Genomic DNA, 23,267 nt, shown 5'->3' with positions numbered 1-23,267 from the left:
TTATGTGTTTTAATAAAATCAACTACATGTACTGAGCTTGTCTGATGCTTTAAGCTGTGATTAAATAATGACTTAAGAGGGAGCCAGAGATCAAAATAAGAAAAAACCCTAATCCCGAACCACCTCTTGCCGCTGCCTGCTGGCCTTGGCAGATTCTGCCATTAAGCTCCTGAAGTTGCAGTAATAGGCTGAACCAGGTGTTGGAAACCTTTTCCATTTGAAGTGCCGATGTATTCTACCATTTATCCTACCATTTATCCTACCATTTTGACCGATCTGCATGCCAGTTATGATTTTCATATGCATATTTTTGTGGAACAGTTTCATTTATTTTATTAGGAATTCGTCGTATCTCAAATCATTGTCATGTCGTTAGTAAAAATGTATATCTAAATGAAAACTATACCATTATAAAAGCAACTTCTATTGCGATTGCCAACTATGTAAAAATAGCCTACATAAAGCCAACAAATAAAAACATTGCAGCATGCAGGTGAAAGATATCCTGAATAACAATAAAGCACATTGGCTACACATGGCTTGTCTGCAAGGAACTTGAAACATTATATCAACTGTCAACTTAGTCTATCCTGAAGCTTGCACTGACAAACTAATATCCTGGACCCTCAGAGTTTCCAGGGCCAGTGATGTTTCAGAGCATGACATCCCCCCCCTCCCCCTGAATGGTTAAGGAAAGGGAGAGAGCTGGAAAGATTTTTCATTGGAGGAACTATTGTCATTCTCAATGGATGTAAAAACAGCCTTTGTTTATTTGCTGTTTGAGGTGAAGAAAAAGTTACTTTTAGAAGCTTCACAGCTGGTGATGAGTTAAGACAATCAGTAATACAATCAGATCCCCAAATGGGCACATTTATAAGCCTACATTTGTGTGCAGACCTGGTAGTGTAAGCCTACATCTGTGCAGACCTGGTAGTGTAAGCCTACATCTGTGCAGACCTGGTAGTGTAAGCCTACATCTGTGCAGACCTGGTAGTGTAATCCTACATCTGTGCAGACTGGGTAGTGTAAGCCTACTTCTATGCGTAATCAGGTGCACATCCTTACTCAACGTTGACAGGAGCGCTCCAAACAAAACGCAATTAATATTGACCAGGAATGGTCTTGTTTTGATTCATTGTATTTCTGAAGAACAGAGGAAAAGATTGCAGTGAGCCTCAAAAGAATCCGGACAACAGAAGTTTTCTGTTTTGAACTTTGGAGTAGAGCACCAGGCAAAGGAGTCATCTCAGGGGTGACGACAGATGTTCAGGTTGAATCCCTGACGAGAATTCCTGGTGTGATTAGTGCCCGGCGTCTGACCCGCTTGGTGAATGGAGAAAAAAGATAAATAGCAAATACCTACATATGTGAAGCTTGGTTAGGTAAGATACGCTGTAAGAGCTTTCGTCCCCAAACTATTACAGTGTAAGAATTGTAAAGGATTTGTCCATGTAACAAGTGTGTTCAGACAGACGGAGTATAATTGAAGAACGGTGTGTAGAAGGACGACAGTGTTGCAATTTTGGTATGGATCATGATCCCGAGTTCCTGGAGTGCCCTGTAACAGTAAAGGAGATTGAGGTGGCAGAAGTTAGAGCGATGAATCAACTCTCCTATGTGGAGGCGATTCAAATAATTGAGAAAACAAGTGATGCTAGTGAAGATATGTAGTGGGCGCACAACAGCCTGCAGTAAATGTTTGCTGCCAGGCAAAAGATACCCCGTTTTGTTAAAAAGGTGGATTTTGTGGCGTTCATTTCCACAGTTATAAACTGTACCACACAAGTCTCAAGGGGAATCGAAGAAACCGGACATTATTGTGGCTGCGGCAGAAAAGTTTTTGGGACTGAAGGATTTTACATCTGATGACTTGCAAGGGGTATTGGTGCCGGAAGACCCGCCCTCCTGGGTTCCCCTTGAGCTTGTTTACGGATCCGATCTGTTTTATTTTTATATTTTTTACATCATTTAAAAAAAAGAAAAGTTTATTTTATTTCTTTTTGGTAGTTTGGTAGATGTTTTTGGTATTTTGTTCAAACCTGCGTACTGTAGGTGGCAGTACGCACAGTGAATTGTGCGCTCGCCAACATACCATAGAAGAAGAAGACTTCCGCGTTTCTGTTCAGCACACAGGCGTGGTAAAAAAAATGGCAGAACAAAATTCAGTGCCGAGTGATCTTTACAAGCATGTATATTCATTTCTACTAGAGAACAAGTTTACCAAGGCTGCTCAACACTTCATCAAACAAGCTAAAGTGGTAGGCGCCATATTCTGTATCTCTATTTAACAGTTGTTTTGTTTACCGTTTAAGCTAGCTAGGTGAGCTAACGAGCTACGCAGGAGGTACACGCCGTGGCGCTAACACGTGTGATGCCAACCCACCACGTTTGAATGAGAATGCACTTGTTAATATATTTTTAATGTTAGAATAGTGACGGGTGCATTTTTTTCTTTAAATGTTTGCTTTTTATCAATTGCCCTCGTTGAATTATTGGACCAACTACATAGTTAGTTAACGAACGTTGACATATTGAAATAAAATGTCTCTGGCTAGCCCGCAGGCTAAGAAATGCGTTGATTCCTGCCCCGAAGAGCCTTGGTTTACAGACGACTTCTATAGCCTGGCGTCCTTGATCAACCAAATCTAAACCAGTCGTCTGTAAACAATGGCTCGTTGCAGGACGAAGCAAATAAATGGTTTGTAGTGATGTACAGGTTAACTCATAACCTGTGTGGGTTTAGGGTCATGACATAGTGTGTGGATTAAGGGTGGGCGTGCTGATTAACGATACACACACAAATCCACAAATGTATCTTTCTTGTGGAATTTATATCTATACACTACATTTTGAATTAGTCTTGCCTTATTTTTAGGCTGTATGGCATTAGTGCTGTAAACTTACACGCCAATCACTAAATACTTTGAGGAATTTGCAGAACAATTAAGGACAATGTCCGAGTTTAATTCTATAACAGAAAAGCTGCGACATGGAAAGTTGAAGAGGGACAGAGAAGTAATGTTTGGGAAAGATTTAGTTAAGTGCTAAATGAGGACGATAGCCGTGAATGTTATGTATTTCGACAGTCACAAGAGAGGGACTTAAAATCGGCCTATGGCAAGTTCAGGGAACTTTAGTTTACTGTTCAGATGTGATAAATGGAAATCTGGACACTGACTGTAGGTCTTTAACCTCTCTCCTTAATATTAACGCCTGTAGAATTAAACATTTCTTGCAGTAAAACGATTCACCAAATGTAGGCAACATTTTGACTCAGAAACAGGAGTGGAAAAAGTGTTATTTATTTAATCTTAAGAGAATGCACAGTTAGGGACCGTCTGTAAACGTGCTTTCTTTATCAGCATCATAAAAGCGGATAGTATTTAAACGTCATAAAATATGCATCCAATCCAAACTGACATCTTATCAGAAACATGTCTGGTCGTTTTTACAGCTTTCTATTTCCTAACAACCGTTCACACTGATGTTGTTTAAGCATTTTGCACAGAAAATCTTTACTGTTTTTAGTTATTGCATTTTATCCCCAGTCCCTGAATGTCTTTGCTCCTTGAAAGAAGCAGAGATGACAGAGAACTTTACCGATGTCAAATAGATTGAAGCATTCGTTTCGTTCTATTAGATTTTTTACATTATTGTGAGGAAAAGAGGTTGATTTAGTCTTCTGGGGCAACATATCTAGTTTTTGACTAGTTGACTATCCAATAGCATCAAAAATGTCTGAAATTATAAGCAGAAAAGTATCTAAATTGGCTCCCTCAAATCCTGCACCCTGTGTCATAAAATCCTTCTGCCGTCTCTGACTGGAGCCTACAGCGGATTTTCTACATCAAATCCAATTTTATTGGTCACATACACATGGTTAGCAGATGTTACTGGTCACATACACATGGTTAGCAGATGTTACTGGTCACATACACATGGTTAGCAGATGTTAATGGTCACATACACATGGTTAGCAGATGTTACTGGTCACATACACATGGTTAGCAGATGTTACTGGTCACATACACATGGTTAGCAGATGTTAATGGTCACATACACATGGTTAGCAGATGTTAATGGTCACATACACATGGTTAGCAGATGTTAATGGTCACATACACATGGTTAGCAAATGTTAATGGTCACATACACATGGTTAGCAGATGTTAATGCGAGTGTAGTGAAATGCTTGTGCTTCTAGTTCCGACAGTGCTGTAGTATCTAACAAGTAATCTAACATTTCCCCAACAACTACCTAATACACAGGAAACCTAAAGGGGAGAATGAGAATATTTACATATAAGTATATGGATGAGCGATGGCCGAGCGGCATAGGCAAGATGTAATAGATGGTATAAAATACAGCATATGATATGTAAACATTATTAAAGTGGCGTTGTTAGCGGGTAATAGGATCGGATGGGGGCTTGAGATTTTCCCCATCACATATAGCCAGGCGGTTGGGTTATTAGTGACTGGGTGAATAAATGTCCCACACAACTAGTTTGTTGCTATCCAGATGAACTGAACGTGTCGGCCCTGTCATTGCTTGTTTTATGGGTAGATTTGGATTGTAGTTGGAACATTGATAACATGACTTAATGGAAAACTTGACTAGTTGCGTTATGCCGGTCGATGTGTCTTCCATGCACGAGAAACTTGTTTGTAGCTAAAACATTGTTCGGCGTTTCTTCCCGTATCATGCAACACGATGGCTAGAAACCCGCAAAGAGAATCAACTGATTTTGTTAACCTTTCTTCCTTTTACAACAGCCACCCCAGAATGAGAAACAAGATGCCGGTCTGCTTGACATATTCAACTTCTGGGTGAAGTAAGTAGTTCGTACATCTGATTTCATTCCTTCAGTGTATTGTCCCCCACTTGGCAGGAATGACAACCTGTATATTACAATCCTCCATTTTTCCCAGAGTTCCTAGGGGCTAAACCGTGAACCTCACGTACCTTTGTGTAATTTAGTGTAAATGGATCAGAAGGTTTTCTTTGCAATCCCTTTGTGGCTAGTTTTGAATGCCACTCACTGCTCTTGTTTGTGCCGTTCTCATTTTCAGGTCTCCTGAATCTAAGAAACGGAAGGCGCTGCCCAACGGTCCTGGAACAAGTGACAGGCCGTCTGCTAAGAAGGCAAAGACTGCGGCGAGCTCCAGTGAGGAGTCGAGCAGTGAGGAGGAGGAGGAAGCTGCGGCACCTGCCAAGGCCACACCCACAGGTTTGCGCTCGTCCTTTAAGTATATCCCATTTAGCAGACACTTTTATCCAAAGCAACTTAGTGTAGTGCGTGTGTAAAGTACATACGGTCTTTGGTATTATTGTCCGTAGCGACGTTTGCTAGTTAGGAAGCCAGCCCATTGAGAGAACATTGCATTGTGGGTTTTGTAGTCTTGAGCTGCAACAGATTTGTACAAAGATTATCCATGTTGCTAACCAACCTTATTATAACAGCAAAATGAAACATTTGTTCACAAAAAAAAACATTGTTCTCACATATTAGTGTTATTTAACACTGTAGATTAAAGGAATGAGTGGTTTTGTTTGTTCGATTTGCTTCACGGAAACAATCTGGCCAGGTTATCAAGTTTTGAATGAGTTAACATGGCACAGGTTTGTCGTGACAATCGTAACACTATTGCACACGCAAATTATGTGACTTGTTAATAAGCACATTTGTACTCCACGTATTTAGTCTTGCCATAACAAAGGGCAATTAAAACATATATATATTTAATCTTTTCATTTTTTAAAATGAATTTGTAGTCATTTCTAAAAAACATAATTCCATTTTGACATTATGGGGTGTTGTGTGTGTGTGTGTGTGTGGGCCAGTGACACAAAATCTACATTGAATCGATTTTAAATTCCGACTATAACAAGCAAATGTTTTAGAAAAAGTCAAGTGGTTTGAATAATACACAGGTGTTTCTCTCTAAATCATGTCCAAACAATTGAATTAGCCACAGGTGGATTCCAAGTTGGTGTTACACCTCAAGGGTGATCAAAGAACTTGAATACACCTGAGCTCAATGTGGAGTGTTATAGCGAAGGGGTGTGGATATGGAAATGAGATATTTCTGTATATATTTGCAAACATTTTCTAAAAAAAAAACGTGTTTTCACTTTGTCGTTCAGGGTTATTGTGTGTAAATGGGAGAGGAGGAAATACATTTACTACATTTTGTGTTCAGGCTGTAACACAATGTGGAATAAGTTAAAAAAAAATTCTGAAGGCATATTTTTCAAATAACGGCCTTTAAATTTTTTTTTTATTGGCCCACAAGTTGATTTAGCCACTTAGCAGATCACCATCTAGCAGGATTTTGGCAATGAGGCTCGTATCTACTTCCCCAGAGTCAGATGCACTCGTGGGTACCATTGTCATGTCTCGGTGGTCAGGATAAAGGAAGTTAGCGGTACTAGCGTTAGCGCAATGACTGGAAGTCTATGGGTGTCTGCTAGCCTGCGTTAGCGCAATGACTGGAAGTCTATGGCTGTCTGCTAGCTGAAAGTATATAAAAGGACCTCAAATCCTGAAGTAACCGGTTTACATTGACCTTTAAACCAATATCCTACCTTTTCTTGATTTTTCTATGTTGTCATGAACGCAGCGTGTCAGTGATGGGGGGCAGAGTTGCCTTTTTTTGTTCTGTTCCATGATGCGGTTTTGTATCGTTACCAGCTACGGCGGCCGAGTCCAGCAGCAGCGACGAGTCCAGCGACGAGGAGGCCGCAGCGAAGGTACAGGAGCGCTGTGATGTCTTAACGACAACGTCACGTTAAAGGCCGATGCTGTTTACAGAGCTGTAGGAGGACGAAGGAACAAAATATTTGTGTGCCCCCCTGATGAAGGCATCTTGTTGTTGAAACATTAGTTTGAAATCTGCTCCTCTTCTCTGCTAACAGAAGCCTGCAGCAGCCAAAGCCCCAGTGAAGACCCCTGTCGCTGCAGCAGCCAAAGCCCCAGTGAAGACCCCTGTCGCTGCAGCAGCCAGGAAAAAGGACTCCAGCTCGAGCAGTGAGTCATCTGAAGATGAGGCTCCAGCTAAATCCCCTGTGGCTAGTGAGTACATTTAACCTAGCTAGTGAGTACATTAAACCTTTGTTTAACCATCTTTACGACAGGGTTTCTCAAACTTCTTCGGCCTGGGAGCCAAAATGAGAAATTCAGTGTTTTCCTGGGACCCACGCTCATGAAAACATAACCCCCTTTAGTGGGACATTAGTGAGACCCCCTCTTGACGGGGGGGATAGACATTTTTAGTTTTATTAAAGTTAATTTCCTGAAAAGATAAACAACGTGCTTGACTCCACCTAACATAAACTTAAATTGGGTGCTGGTGTATATAATCCAAAGAACAGAAGTAGCACAGCACTCCGGTAAATAAACTTAAATTGACATATTTTTATTGCCTCACGAACGTTTGGGGTTTGAGTCCTTCCTGAGCTAGGCCGTGGCAGTCAATGTCACAACAACACACAGGTAGGCTTCATGATACATTCCAATCAAGAGATCCCAACAGTTTAATTTCCTACAATTCTACCCATTTTGCCACGGAGCGGAGAGATTTTCTCTCTGCCACGGCTTAGCTGAAGAAAGACTCACATCCCAAACGCTGCAGTTTTTTTTACAGATAACTTATGCCGTGTTAATGATATCTGAGTGAGAGTGAATAACAAAATCAACGGGGGTCCCAAGAGGATCAGGGCCCCTGGACACAACCAAATTTCGAAATTGCAGCTTGTCTATTCTACTATTCTAAAGCAACAGTAAATTGAGGCCCTTTCCCCACTACGAGAGACGGAGTCTGAGGAGCGGCGTGGCGCACGATTTCTACTTTTCAATTGACATTAAAACTTGGATGGAAAATTACTGAGGACAATAGTGGATTGTATTGCTGCTCCTTTTTGGCATGTTTCCAATTTAAGCCTACTAGAAAGTGTTTGCCTTCAGGCTTGGAGGGTCAAAGGTCATTCCGCTACCCAAGAATAGTAAAGCTCCCTTTACTGGCTCCAATATGCGATCAATCAGCCTGTTACCAACTCTTAGTAAACTTTTGAAAGAAATTGTTTGACCAGATACAATGTTGTTTTACTGTTATCAAAAAGACTTTCAGCATGCTTATAGGGAAGGACGTTCAACAAGCACAGCACTTACACAAACGACTGCTTAATGGCTGAGAGAAATAGCGTGGGAGCTGTTTTGTTAGACTTTTGACATTATCAATCATAGTTTGATGCTGGGAAAAAATGGTTTTATACCCGCTGCGATATTGTGGCTAGAGAGTTATCTGTCTAACAGACCAGAGGGTGTTCTTTAATGGGAGCCTCTACAACATAATCCAGGCAGAATCAGGAATTCCTCAGGGCAGCTGCCTGGGCCCCTAACTTTTCTCAATCTTTACTAATGACATGCCACTGGCCTTGAGTAAAGCCAGTGTCGCTATGTAAAGTTGAAGTCGGAAGTTTACATACACTTAGGTTGGAGTCATTAAAACTCATTTTTCAACCACTCCACAAATTTCTTGTTAAGAAACTATAGTTTTGGCAAGTCAGTTAGGACATCTACTTTGTGCATGACACAAGTAATTTTTCCAACAATTTACATACAGATTATTTCACTGTATCCCAATTCCAGCGGGTCAGAAGTTTACATGCGCTACGTTGACTGTGCCTTTAATAAACAGCTTGGAAAATTCCAGAAAATTATGACAAAATTATGACATGGCTTTAGAAGCTTCTGATAGGCTAATTGACATAATTTGAGTCAATTGGAGGTGTACCTGTGGATCTATTTCAAGGCCTACCTTCAAACTCAGTGCCACTTTGCTTGACATCATGGGAAAATCAAATGAAATCAGCCAAGACCTCAGAAAAAGTCTCATTCATCCTTGGGAACAATTTCCAAATGCCTGAAGGTACCACGTTCATCTGTACAAACAATAGTACCTAAGTATAAACACCATGGGACCACGCAGCTGTCATACTGCTCAGGAAGGAGATGTGTTCTGTCTCCTAGAGATGAACGTACTTTGGTGCGAAAAGTGCAAATCAATCCCAGAACAAGAGCAAAGGACCTTGTGAAGATGCTGTAGGAAACAGGTACAAAAGTATCTATATCCACAGTAGAACGAGTCCTATATCGACAACCTGAAAGACAGCTCAGCAAGGAAGAAGCCACTGCTCCAAAACCACCATAAAAAAGCCAGACTACGGTTTGCAACTGCACATGGGGACACAGATTGTACTTTTTGGAGAAATGTCCTTTGGACTGTTTGGCCATAATGACCATCGTTATGTTTGGAGGAAAAAGGGGGAAGCTTGCAAGCTGAAGAACACCATCCCAACCGTGAAGCACGGGGGTGGCAGCATCATGTTGTGGGGGTGTTTTGCTGCAGGAGGGACTGGTGCACTTCACAAAACAGATGGCATCACGAGGAAGGAAAAGTATGTGGCTATATTGAAGCAACATCTCAAGACATCAGTCAGGAAGTGGACAACCACATGGACAATGACCCCAAGCATACTTCCAAAGTTGTGGCAAAATGGTGTTGTCATCCAGAGTTCCATTTATTGTCTTAGCTGTAGCACGCTATTTGACTTACAGCAGGTTTTTAAAGGACTGAAGAATTAGGTCTGCTTTGTTTTCATTTTTGCAATGGCAAAAAAAATGATATGCTTGTACTGTCACGACCTTACTTGGGTCCGTGACCCATACTTTTTTAAGAAATGCTGCTTTACGACAGGATCACATAATTTTATAATTTTAATCTTTTCAATCAGTTCAGCTTCTTACTGTCTTACTGACTGTTCTTCTTGCTCTGTAGAAGGAAAAGCTGCAGCCGCGACCCCTAAGGCAGCCGCGACCCCTAAGGCAGCCGCGACCCCTAAGGCAGGGACGACCGCCAAAGCAGCAGCTCAGAAGAAGGCTGAGACCAGCAGCAGTGAGGACAGCTCCAGTGAAGACGAAGCTCCCCCTAAGGTACTGAAACTGATCCACAACACACCACCACCTCACCTGAGGTGTATTCATTAGTTACACACCGTTGCAAAACATTTTGCACCGGAAACAGGAGTCTCTGTTGGAGAAATTGATGTAGGTCCCTGTTTCATTTCGTCTTCTGTTTGCATCCTAGTGGATACATCCCAGCACAGCTTTCTGTTTGGTTGCGTATGCTTCCTAGTGGATACACCCCAGGACAGCTTTCTGTTTGGTTGCGTATGCATCCTAGTGGATACACCCCAGGACAGCTTTCTGTTTGGTTGCGTATGCATCCTAGTGAATACACCCCAGGACAGCTTTCTGTTTGGTTGCTTATGCATCCTAGTGGATACACCCCATGACAGGTGTTCAAGTTACCATGGGAGCTGTGTTGCCAGTTTCCATCCCTTCTTGTGGCTCAGTATCTCCTTGATCTGTCAAACCAGCCTTGTGTGCCGTGGTCATTCGATGCAGAAAGGGACTATATATTGTGGAGTGAATGTTGAATATTTTTGGGGGAAATGGAAGAAGGAAGAAAAAAAAACTAGAACCGACTTCAACCGTGAAACTCATTCATAAAATATGTACATTGTAGATATTTTATGAAGATGTGTAATTACAAAAAAAAAACTACCACTGCACTCTTCATATTTGGTTTGAGTTAAAATTCCTTCATTATTTTGGCATGTCCACAACGGCAATTAAATCCACACATTTACGCCTTTCGGCTGCTATGCTTTCTTCAGTGTCTTCAAAGTCACCAGATAAGGGAAAGCTTTGCTTCCACTACTGACCCAGTCTCTCCTAACAGACCCCTCCAGCTAAGACCCCTGGTCCTGTCAAGACCCCTCCGGCTAAGACCCCTGCTAAGGCAGCCGAGTCTAGCAGCGATGACTCTTCTTCAGATGAAGAGGAGACTCCTCCCAGCAAGAAGGCCAAACCAGGTGTGTGTTCATGTCTAGTAGTATCAAACTGTGTTAATTATCTATCTGTATCTCTATATGCCTGATCACAGGTTATTAGGAGAGTAATTAGACCGAGGCTTATGACCAATAAGTAGGCTTGGGCGGTATACCGGGGTATTTTGACGTACCGACAGTATGATGTAATTGAGACGTTCACATCTTTGTTTACAAAGAGTACGGCGCAAACAGAACTGACGTCCACAGTTGAACTTGAAACTCGCTATAATGTTAGCCAGCTAAATATCTTAATGCAAGAGAGACTGTTTGGCTAGCTACGATTCGATAGCACTCATGTGATTTGCAGAGTTTGCGAAACAAATGCAAACTTACAATCATCGATATAATTCTGCCAGATCGGCATATGCTGCTTTGTAGTTAACGTTTTAGTTGAGTGGGTTTTTGGGAGAGCCTTTTCTCTCTCTGCCAGAGGACATCGCTAACGGCTACACAAAGGGAAGGTTAATGTACGCGCCCAACGCAGACGAATCAAATCACTGATGCGTTTTGTTCATGTCTTTATGATTGATCTAACTTGGTGCAAATGTGTTTAAAAAACATTTTTTTTTTAATAAGTTTAGTACATTTAGTCGATTTTCTACAAAGTTACATTTCTTTCTTAATGTCTGTATTCTGTGATTCCTTCTGCGTTATCTTCATCGTAGATTTTATAGGGCCCTATATAAAATTGAGCTTGGGTTGTCTTTCCTTGCATTTAGTTTGTTTGCTTACTTGCACCTGTTAGCATTTAGCTAGGGTCCGCTATGGACTTTTACTTGTACTTTTTTTAGCGTTTGTTAGCATAGTTTGTGTGCAATTCCGGTGGTACCGCATACTCAAGGTATGGAGATCTGTATACCGCCCTGCCTTAATGACCAGTGATGTAGTGGAAGGTCAATTCTAACTCAATTTACCCGCCTTGTTCTGCTGTGAAGCCGCCTTGTTCTGCTGTGAAGCCGCCTTGTTCTGCCGTGTACCCGCCTTGTTCTGCCGTGAAGCCGCCTTGTTCTGCCGTGTACCCGCCTTGTTCTGCCGTGAAGCCGCCTTGTTCTGCCGTGTACCCGCCTTGTTCTGCCGTGTACCCGCCTATAACAGTATTTTTTACAGTTGAACCACATTCAGAAAGTATTCAGACCCATCGGCTTTTCCCACATTTTTACGTTTTTCTAAAATGGATTGAGAATTATTTATTTAATCTACACACACTACCCCATAATGCAAAGCAAAAACAGTTTTTTAAAAATTTTTTTGCAAATGTATTAATAAATAGAAATACCTTATTTACATAAGTATTCAGACACTTTGCTATAAGACTCAACATTGAGCTCAGGTCCATCCTGTTTCCATTGATCATCATTGAGATGTTTCTACAACTTGATTGGAGTTCATCTGTGGTATATTCAATTGATTGGACATGATTTGGAAAGACACACACCTGTCTATATGGTCCCACAGTTGACAGTGCAGGTCAGAGCGAAAACCAAGCCATGAGATCGAAGGAATTGTCCATAGAGCTCAGAGACAGGATTGTGTCGAGGCACAGATCTGAGGAAGGGTACCAAACCATTTAGGCAGCATTGAAGGTCCCCAAGAACACAGTGGCCTCCATCATTCTTAAATGGAAGAAGTTTGGAACCACCAAGATTCTTCTTTGAGCTGGCCGCCTGGACTAACTGAGCAATCGGAGGAGAAGGGCCTTGGTCAGGGAAGTGACCAAGAACCTGATGGTCACTCTGACAGAGTTCCTTTGTAGAGATGGGAGAAACTTCCAGAAGGACAACCATCTCTGCAGCTCTCCCCCAATCAGGCCTTTATGGTAGAGTGGCCAGACGGAACCCACTCCTCAGTAAAATGCACATGACAGCCCGCTTGGAGTTTGCCAAAAGGCACCGAAAGACCATAAACACGATTCTCTGGTCTGATGATACCAAGGTTGACAAGCGTCACATCAGGAGGAAATCTGGCACCATCCCTACGGTGAGGCAGCATCACTACGGTGAAGCATGGTGGTGGCAGCATCACTACGGTGAAGCATGGTGGTGGCAGCATCAGGCTGTGGGGATGTTTTTCAGAGGCAGGGACTGGGAGACTAGTCAGGATCGAGGGGAAAGATGAATGGATCAAAGAACCTTGATGAAAACCTGCTCCAGAGCTCTCAGGACCTCAGACTGTGGTGAAGGTTCACCTTCCAACAGGACAACGACCCTAAGCACACAGCCATGACAATGCAGCAGTAGCTTTTGGACAAGTCTTTGAGTGGCCCAGCCAGAGCCCGGACTTGAACCCGATCAAACATCTCTGAAGAGACCTGAAAATAGCTGTGCAGCAACGCTCCCCATCCAACCTGACAGAACTTGAGAGGATCTGCAGAGAAGAATGGGAGAAACTCCCCAAATACAGGTGTGCCAAGCTTGTAGCGTCATACCCAAGAAGACTCGAGGCTGTAATCGCTATTTCATTTTTTTTGCTTATATTTCCTAAAACTTCTAAACCCGTTTTTGCTTTGTCATTATGGGGTATTGTGATGTCATTATGGGGTATTGTGATGTCATTATGGGGTATTGTGATGTCATTATGGGGTATTGTGATGTCATTATGGGGTATTGTGTGTAGATTGAGGAGTGAAATGATTTAATCCATTTTAGAATAAGGCTGTAATGTAACAAGGTGGATTAAGTCATGTGGTCTGCATACTTAAGGTACTGTATTTATATAACACCAAGTATTTCCTGCATTAGAGTTGAACCACATGATTTACCAACAGCACACACACTATTTGTTCTTAGCGCTCTGTTCATGCTGATGCCTCGTGTGTGTGTGTAGGTGAATACAGTGCAGTTCCACCCCCTGGAGCTGCCGTAAAGAAGGCCTTGGCCCCTACAGTGGCCAGCAAGGCCAAAAAGGACCGCTCTTCAGACAGCAGGGAGGAGGAAGTGTCAGGTAACAACTACTGAACCCCTGGGACGTGTCAGAATACCCATACTTGCATTTTGGGGGTATACGAACATAGTTTTTAGAGTTTTGAAAATTATTTTTGACTTTTCATCGAGTAGAGTTCCTGGCGTACTGTTGAGGAAGAGAATCGTCTTTTCTCCCTTATGACAACAGCTGATAATCAGGATAAGGGAAGCTATACTTCTATACCGAGAAGGTGTCATCTACACATGGGTAGTATGCTGATATTTGTTGCTTACTACTTGTGTTTTTAGTAAACAGTGCATTCTATGTAGTACTATTAGTAGTAGGTTTAGTAAGTGGTGGTGGCGGTTGTAGTGACCAATAAGTAGGCTTTTCTAAGTGGTGATCCTGTCTGAACATTGAGTGCTCTGTGTCTTTACTAATGCAAAGCAGAACGTAACATTAGACAGCTTTACATGTGATACATGACTGTCTACCTACTTTCCTTTAGTTGAATGCACCGAATGCTAGTCTCTCTGGATTAGTGTCTTCTAAATGTCTAATGTCCGCTTTTATCATCAATAGCTAAAGCATCCCGATGAGCGATCTCTGACACTACGTTATTCTCCTCCGTTAAAGCAGTCCCTGTGAAGTCTACCCCAGCAAAGACTGTGACCCCTAAACCTGCTGCTGCTGCTAAGAAGGCCGAGTCCAGCTCTGAGAGCTCAGGTAGGTTCTGGACGTAGATTCTAAAGGTTCTAGACCTTGTTTTTAAAGGCTGTAGATAGTAATTGTTCTAGACCTAGGTTCTAAAGGTTCAAGAGCAGGGTTTCCCACCTTCAGTCCTCCAGGGCCTGGTTGCGTAAAACATCCTGTGTATTCCTTAACTCTTAGAACTACCCCTCCCGGATCCGGGAGAATTGTCATCAACTGACACTAATTAGCATAACGCAACGGACACAAATATTACAAGAAAATATTCATGAAATCACAAGTGAAGTATAGTGGAACACAGCTTAGCCTTTTGTTAAGGGTTTACCTTAAGGAATAATTTCCCCTTACCTCAGGAAATTGTTTAATTAAGGATGTTGCATAGAGCTGCTCAGAAATTTCTTTAGGATCATTTAAGGGTTTTATTGTAGTTTGAAGGAATGTACGGCAGACAGTCTCTGGTTGCCACGCAGTCCCCGATAAAAATAAAATCTTTGTCTAAAAAAAAAAAAAAAAAATTTAATGCAAATTTGTCCATATATTGACACATCCTATTTATTCTAATCAAATCAACTATATTCACTGAGCTTGTCTGATGCTTTAAGCACACTGTTTGGTTACTTAAGACACAAAAATGTTCTAGAGGGAGTCCGAGCAGCAACTGATTTGTGCCGGGCCGGACTCAGACTTCCTGCACCGTACAAAAACAAGTTTCCCGGAGAGCGGCTGACCACGACTAGTGCCCGTTGTCTCGCCTCACTGCTGCAGCGACCACCACAGAACATCAGAGTGTTTATCGCACAGCCTCCGTGTTGCCGACTCTGCAACATCATCACAGACAAGTTCTATACTGAAAACGTCTGTTTACCAAAATCCGTCATTTGTTTAGGAGAAACATTCCCTCAACCCTCGCTCTCTTTACGTGACACATGTTCGTTGCATACAATTGACCAAAGACCTACTCACACGGGACCGGTATTCCTAGAGAACGTTGGTTACGTAATTTACTCCAGAATGTCTGTTATTCCGGAGGACGATTCCCGGCGGGATTACTTTTTCCCCTAGCTGCCCCCTGTAGTTATTAACCCCAGTACATGTACAGTTTTAAAGGAAGCCTGAAGGTTTTTACTCTTGGTGTGAAGATGCAGTACTTCAACATGTCCAGGTGATGGGGCCACACTGATAACTCCAGCTTGGTTCTCAAGTTTCCAAACCATACTAAACCTTAATTCCTTCAGTGTCTCCATAATATTTGAATTGATGAAGTGTGGTCATAATCATTAGGATATTTTGGCGATCCGCAATAGATCCTAAATGCCATCAGATGGGAGCTCAACAGTAGATCCTAAATGCCGTCAGATGGGAGCTCAACAGTAGATCCTAAATGCCGTCCGATGGGAGCTCAACAGTAGATCCTAAATGCCGTCCGATGGGAGCTCAGCAGTAGATCCTAAATGCCGTCCGATGGGAGCTCAGCAGTAGATCCTAAATGCCGTCCGATGGGAGCTCAACAGTAGATCCTAAATGCCGTCCGATGGGAGCTCAACAGTAGATCCTAAATGCCGTCCGATGGGAGCTCAACAGTAGATCCTAAATGCCGTCCGATGGGAGCTCAACAGTAGATCCTAAATGCCGTCCGATGGGAGCTCAACAGTAGATCCTAAATGCCGTCCGATGGGAGCTCAACAGTAGATCCTAAATGCCGTCCGATGGGAGCTCAACAGTAGATCCTAAATGCCGTCCGATGGGAGCTCAACAGTAGATCCTAAATGCCATCAGATGGGAGCTCAACAGTAGATCCTAAATGCCATCAGATGGGAGCTCAACAGTAGATCCTAAATGCCATCAGATGCAGGTGTAGAAGCACGTCAGAGTCTTAAGGCCTATATAAATGAATAACTGGCTGAGGTAGGCGATGAAGATTAACAGCATCTTTCACTATACAAATATATGGCCTAATAGAAGTGATATGTTTTTATTAGACCTACTTACAATTAACTGGCTAAAAATGTAGCATCCAACATAAAACACTAATTTAAAGGGGGGAAAAGGGCGATGTCTGAATGTTTATTGCTGTTATCAACAGAACAAACAGAAAATACTGTCTGCTTGAGACCTTGAGACCTAAATATCCCTGGATAAACACTCACAATTATGTTAGTATTTACTAACTACAGTCGTATAGGAATATGAATGATTTTCCTGACCAATTCTCTATTTCTGACTACATCTCTGAGCATGAGGACTTAGAGGGACGTCTGTCCTATATGTTGTGATGAGGTCTGTGTTTAGATACTGGTTCTCATGTAACTTAGGGAGAATTTCTTATGTTATGTATAGGTCACTAAGTGACTTACTCAATGCGGGAGGTTTAATTTCCCCTCAGACACGATCTTGTCGATGAGATTGGTTTGATTTCGATGCGCAGGCAGTCTGACTTACGTGAAAGCCAGTTGCTGTCGTGAGTTTATATTGCCTTCATAGACGAAAATGAGGACTTGCAAAACATTGTTAGGACATAAAAGTCTATTTTTTTTTGTACTGTATTCCTCTGAGCATGTCACCCAGGAACTCGGCACTCCTGAGCGCATTCCTGATTTGTCTCGATGTCTGGAATTCAATCAACTCAGTTTAAATTGCGGCCTCGTCCAGCGAGGTTATCGTTTTCTTAGCGAGGGAGGAGTATTCTCCACCTGGGTCGGACTGTGAGAGGATCACGTACAAACGCAATGAAATCCTTGGGCTTGGTGTAATCTTCAAATCTGGTGGAGAAGTTGAAATCTTCCATCGCCTCTGTGACAATGCTGCGGGCCTGATCCCTGTCTGCCTGTCATTTCTTCATTGTGCTGAAGGGGCAGAGGTCAAGTCCAAATCGAACTACTCAAGCTTCCTAGTAAAGGCCTCAAGTTTTTATTCCACAATGTCCACGACTGTTCCCCCCTTCCTTGTAACTAGAGATTTAACCTGTTTTTAAGTGACAATAAGCTGTGGTTAACGCTCCAATGTTTTTGCGTCGGCCTTCTGTTTCGGGGCTGGAAGCCATTTTGAAAGTTCCATGGTTTATAATGACGTCTGACATGGAATTACTTGTAAACTGCGACATTTTCCTTGCAAATAAGACCGTGGCTTGGGAAAAGATGGTACATCTCTCTTCTTCCCTGACACTTTTTCCTTTTGGTCAATTGTTTTTTTGAGAGCAACATTTTTCTGTTGCAAAACGTTCTGAACGAATGTTGACGGTGAAAAAGTAGTCCAGCCTACGTAGACCTGTTTCCCACCAATCAACGCACAGAGAAATAGACCAAATTTGAATAGAGACATGGTGATTTTTTTTTTATGAGCGTAATCAGAACGAAATTGTTGTCACTGAATTTATGTACTAATCGTATGTGTTAAACAAATTGTAGTGCAGACCTAATTAATTGTGCTAATATTATATTTTTATTATGTTCTGGCCCACCAACTATTAGGCCAGGGAAAATTTGGGCCGAGGCCAAACCTAGTTGATAATGTAGGCCCTTCATATATATCTTATGTTCAATTTTTACCTGGGTTCAATTGATCGAGTTGGTGGTTTTCTTACGAAAACTGCAAACGCCTGTCAATCTCAGACATTTCTCTCAAAACAGGGATGTCGATTAGCACAGTACTAGTATTATCAGAGAGGTTATTCTGGCTGGAATTGTTACTGTCCATGTAAAAAATTACTGCCATGACAGATTCAAAAGGAACAAAAATTAGCGATGTTTGGTGCTCGTGAGCATAATTACATTACTCGACCAAACAAATCCAGTCCGAATAGGGATCAGTAGGGCCTGACCTATAGCATAACACAATCACATAACATTATAAAAAAAAACGAACACATGCGACAGCAAAAATAGATGCAGAGGACGTGACAAACGAACTTGAAACGGGGAATATTTACAGGTTGCTCAGGAGGTAAAGGGAATGTTTGTGTGGAAAGTAAAATAAGAAGTGCTGAGTGCATATAATAGATTACAATATAATCTTTCTGACCGTATGAAACAATGTAAACAACACCAAAATAAATTATAAGCATACCAGAAATCTGTAATGTGTTTTTTTTGTCTTTATTACAGCAAAGACTAAAAACAATTCGCATTCATTCGTGACGACCCGATTCACTGACTGAACATCTCTCATCAGAGACAACTTCTACATTGAATACCAGGAGAAACGCATTGATTCAGAAGAACATAAGACATGTTTACTATAGTTAACCAATGTGTCTGTATTACTTTCTAGCACGTCAAGCTAGCTGACGGAGTAGGTCTGTAGCCATTGTTTAGCTACATAGCTAGCTAGCTGATGAATGTTTTCCTTTTGAATCCAGGCCAGAGGAAAGCAACATTCACCTCCACAAATGCTATTTACAGTGATATTCATACTAAATGAAGCACTTAAGGGACCTAATGGGCCTTAACTTTTTCACTTAATTCACCATAAAATGTTTTGTTCAACTGACTTAAAGTTGAGGTGAAAGATAAGTGGAATATTGACTTAAGATGTTTCATGCAACTGACCCAGTACCCCCGAGAGCCACCTCGGTACCCTCAATAGCACACATTTGTTGTCGTCCCGGACAAACGCACCTGATGCAACTCCATTGAGGGCTTGATGATTATTTGTTGAGTCAGGTGTGCATGTCTGCTGGTCTGCTGTTGGGGTTACTGGGGAAACTGTTCGTGAGCAACGGTAAACACTTTTAAATCGTTTAAAAAAAGTTTTCCACATCTGGTTTGAATAACTAGACACAATCGTCAAGTTCGTTATACCTGGGGCGTATTCATTACACTGATTTTTTTTGTTTTTTTTGCTTCCATTTGAGAAAAGTTTTGCAAAAGGAATGAAACGGCAGGAACCTAGTTGAATTTGTCCAATATAAATGTTCGTTCTAGTTGCGAAACGTTCTGTTTGGACTATTACAGCCCTGAGTTTGCATAACATTGGAGTTTTATTTTAAAGTTGAAGTTAACATCAGTCTAAATTCTTCTCTTGTTCCTCTCTTAAGACTCTAGCTCTGAAGATGAAGAAGCAAAAAAGGCCCCGGCTAAGGCTGCCCCGGCTAAGGCTGCCCCGGCAGAAGATTCTTCCTCGGACTCGAGCTCAGAGGATGAAGAAGAGGTGACAGTGAAAGTGGCACCAGCTAAGGTGACTCCTACGGGGACCCCAGGCAAGGCTGCAGAATCCTCCTCTGACTCAAGCTCAGAAGATGAGAAAGAAGCTAAGAAGCCTGTTGCCAAGGCCACTCCTGCCAAGGCCACTCCTGCCAAAGCCGCCCCTGCTAAGAAAGCCGACTCGTCAAGCTCAGGTAAAATAGACTAAATAGGACTGAGTCATTTTTAGAACTGACTACTAGAGAAGACTGAGTTCCAGACTCTAACTCCTGTGTCATTGTCACGCCAATGAGTTGTGGTAAGACAACACAGAAAGATCTGGAACACAAGCTGGGGAAGAACATGCTTGGCTTATTTCAATATCAACAGGATTTAAACAATGCAGTATGTTGCTAAACATACTCACCTTTTGGACGTCTGGATCTCCAGCTTCTCTGCGGTCTTGCGCAGGGCTTCTCTGCGGTCTTGCGCAGGGCTTCTCTGCGGTCTTGCGCAGGGCTTCTCTGCGGTCTTGCGCAGGGCTAGTAGTTGGCTAGATAGACGTCACAAACACGAGAACTGTCAGACCTGACATCCGTGTTGCTTTTATTCTCACCCTGTTTTAAGATGGTAAACTAAGCTGGAAGTTCACTTACCTTGTATGTAAAACATTGAGTTCTTTAACCACGGTTTTGTTGGCTGTTCTTGGTTCTTTTGTCATCTATATTTAGAGAAACACAGTGAAGCTTTTATATAATTAAAGTGTCTGGGATTGTAATAGCAGACCCACGGACTAACTGATTCTGACATGTTCCCCTCGGTCCTGTAGACTCTGACAGCAGCTCTGAGGACGAGGCCCCTGCCAAACCTGCCACAGCTACCAAGAAACCTGTCACAGCTACCAAGAAACCTGCAGCAGCTACCAATAAACCTGCCACAGCTACCAAGAAACCTGCAGCGACCCCCAAGGTCCCAGCCAAGGCTGCTGCAGCTACCAAGAAACATGCAGCGACCCCCAAGGTCCCAGCCAAGGCTGCTGCAGAAAGCAGCTCGGACTCCGACTCTTCATCTGAAGATGAGGCTCCAGCTAAGAAGGCTACCCCGGCCCCTGTTACTAAACCAGCCTCCAAACCAGCCTCCCCAGTTGTTAAACCAGCTGCTGCAGAAAGCAGCTCGGACTCCGACTCTTCTGAAGATGAGGCTCCAGCTAAGAAGGCTACCCCGGCCCCTGTTTCTAAACCAGCCTCTAAACCAGCTTCCAAACCAGCCTCCAAACCAGCCTCCCCAGTTGTTAAACCAGCTGCTGCAGAAAGCAGCTCGGACTCCGACTCTTCATCTGAAGATGAGGCTCCAGCTAAGAAGGCTACCCCGGCCCCTGTTTCTAAACCAGCCTCTAAACCAGCTTCCAAACCAGCCTCCCCAGTTGTTAAACCAGCTGCTGCAGAAAGCAGCTCGGACTCCGACTCTTCTGAAGATGAGGCTCCAGCTAAGAAGGCTACCCCGGCCCCTGTTACTAAACCAGCCTCTAAACCAGCCTCTAAACCAGCCTCTAAACCAGCCTCTAAACCAGCCTCTAAACCAGCCTCCAAACCAGCCTCCAAACCAGCCACCCCCGTGGTGAACAAACTAGCCCCAACCAAGGCCGTAGCCGAGAGCAGCTCCGATTCTGACAGCGACAGCTCGGAGGACGAGGTCGCTGCAGCCAAGAAGACCACCAAACCTACAGCCGCAGCCAAGACTCCTGCTTCAGCCAAGACTCCTGCTTCAGCCAAGACTCCTGCTTCAGCCAAGACTCCTGCTTCAGCCAAGACTCCTGCTTCAGCCAAGACTCCTGCTTCAGCCAAGACTCCTGCTTCAGTCAAAGCTGCAGAGTCCAGCAGCAGTGATGACAGCTCTAGTGATGAGGAAGAGGGTAAAGGAGTTTACATACTTCCCATTCAAAACAGTTTGTTCATATATTATGACATTTTGTGACGTTTTTATCTTCGGCAAGTGTTTTTTTAAAATGTTTCTCGACATCTAGGCAAGCTGAAGTGGGTAGCCAAATTCTACGCTAGAGTCATTCACGGATCCAAAAAGTTGTTCCAACGTGGAACTGGGGCTTTCCCCACCCGTACCTGATATGCATGAATACATTAAAAAAAAAAGATATACAGACCTGTTCCGAACAGACCCGAGGACAGCTAGATCCGTTCCGTATAGACCTGGTCGGACCAGTCCGATCCGAGGACAGCTAGATCCGTTCCGTATAGACCTGGTCGGACCAGTCCGATCCGAGGACAGCTAGATCCGTTCCGTATAGACCTGGTCGGACCAGTCCGATCCGAGGACAGCTAGATCCGTTCCGTATAGACCTGGTCGGACCAGTCCGATCCGAGGACAGCTAGATCCTTTCCGTATAGACCTGGTCGGACCAGTCCGATCCGAGGACAGCTAGATCCGTTCCGTATAGACCTGGTCGGACCAGTCCGATCCGAGGACAGCTAGATCCGTTCCGTATAGACCTGGTCGGACCAGTCCGATCCGAGGACAGCTAGATCCGTTCCGTATAGACCTGGTCGGACCAGTCCGATCCGAGGACAGCTAGATCCGTTCCGTATAGACCTGGTCGGACCAGTCCGATCCGAGGACAGCTAGATCCGTTCCGTATAGACCTGGTTGGACCAGTCCGATCCGAGGACAGCTAGATCCGTTCCGTATAGACCTGGTCGGACCAGTCCGATCCGAGGACAGCTAGATCCGTTCCGTATAGACCTGGTCGGACCAGTCCGATCCGAGGACAGCTAGATTCGTTCCGTATAGACCTGGTCGGACCGGTCTGATCCGAGAGATGGACGCAGAAAAGTCGAAGCTACTTTATTAACCGGAGATGAGAAACCGTGAGGGAGCCTCTAGCTGACCACTGACGCAATGTTGTCGTTCAAAATTAACACATTAGGGAAGCCATAGAAAAAGGAATCTGGTTGAGATCTCATTCACTGCTCAATAGGGATGCATAGGAACGCAGAGCTTTCTAATTAAGTGTCCCTTCCTAAATGGGTTTTTCTCAGGCTTTCACCTGCAATATCAGTTCTGTTATACTCACAGACTATGTCTAAGCTGTCAATTATATGCATATTCTATTATCTGGTCCTGACAAAATAGCCTGTTTATTTTGGGAACGTTATTTTTCCAAAAATGAAAATAGTGCCCCCTAGTTTCAAGAGGTTAACCGGAGCTGAGAAACTGTGAGGGAGTGGAGGTAGAGAGGCGACGCTCTAGCAGGGGTCGTACTGTGTAGCCTAACTTTTGCCACACAGAGGCTTTTGAGGCTCTACGACTAGCCTATTGCTGATTTGATGACCATATGATTGGCCAACTACAACAAGCAACACGTGCTACTCAAGTCAGTTGAAATTACATATTGACATCACCCGTGATAATCATATCAGATCTGACTTAGACTTGTGATAGGATTTTGATTTCTGGATCTGTATCTGCTCGGGTCCCGGATTGGGTTTTGGGGGACAGGTGGCTCCGTGAAGATCTCTAGTCTACGCCCCTTCGTCGTTGATTAGTCAACAGTAGGGAATTCTTCGTTT

The 23,267-nt window shown here is 43.2% G+C and overlaps 1 protein-coding gene across 1 annotated transcript in view; it reads left to right on the top strand.

Moving 5' to 3' along the window:
• The first annotated feature begins 2,121 nt into the window (after positions 1-2,121).
• The window catches only part of LOC139377186 (nucleolar and coiled-body phosphoprotein 1-like), a 33,170-nt gene continuing 12,024 nt past the window's right edge, over positions 2,122-23,267 (top strand). The window contains exons 1-13 of the mRNA XM_071120187.1: positions 2,122-2,258; positions 4,777-4,835; positions 5,074-5,241; positions 6,685-6,742; positions 6,920-7,076; positions 9,841-9,869; positions 9,906-10,038; positions 10,150-10,280; positions 10,807-10,939; positions 13,781-13,897; positions 14,495-14,584; positions 19,602-19,901; positions 20,516-21,598. Of these exons, the coding sequence (XP_070976288.1) occupies positions 2,148-2,258; positions 4,777-4,835; positions 5,074-5,241; positions 6,685-6,742; positions 6,920-7,076; positions 9,841-9,869; positions 9,906-10,038; positions 10,150-10,280; positions 10,807-10,939; positions 13,781-13,897; positions 14,495-14,584; positions 19,602-19,901; positions 20,516-21,598 (2,569 nt within the window). The 5' untranslated portion in view covers positions 2,122-2,147. The remainder of the gene's footprint in view (positions 2,259-4,776; positions 4,836-5,073; positions 5,242-6,684; positions 6,743-6,919; positions 7,077-9,840; positions 9,870-9,905; positions 10,039-10,149; positions 10,281-10,806; positions 10,940-13,780; positions 13,898-14,494; positions 14,585-19,601; positions 19,902-20,515; positions 21,599-23,267) is intronic.

The sequence above is a fragment of the Oncorhynchus clarkii genome, chromosome 20 (assembly GCF_045791955.1).
Source record: "Oncorhynchus clarkii lewisi isolate Uvic-CL-2024 chromosome 20, UVic_Ocla_1.0, whole genome shotgun sequence".
Lineage (NCBI taxonomy): Eukaryota > Metazoa > Chordata > Actinopteri > Salmoniformes > Salmonidae > Oncorhynchus > Oncorhynchus clarkii.
Note: the sequence above shows the minus strand (reverse complement) of the source record. Positions and strands in the feature narration are given on the sequence as shown.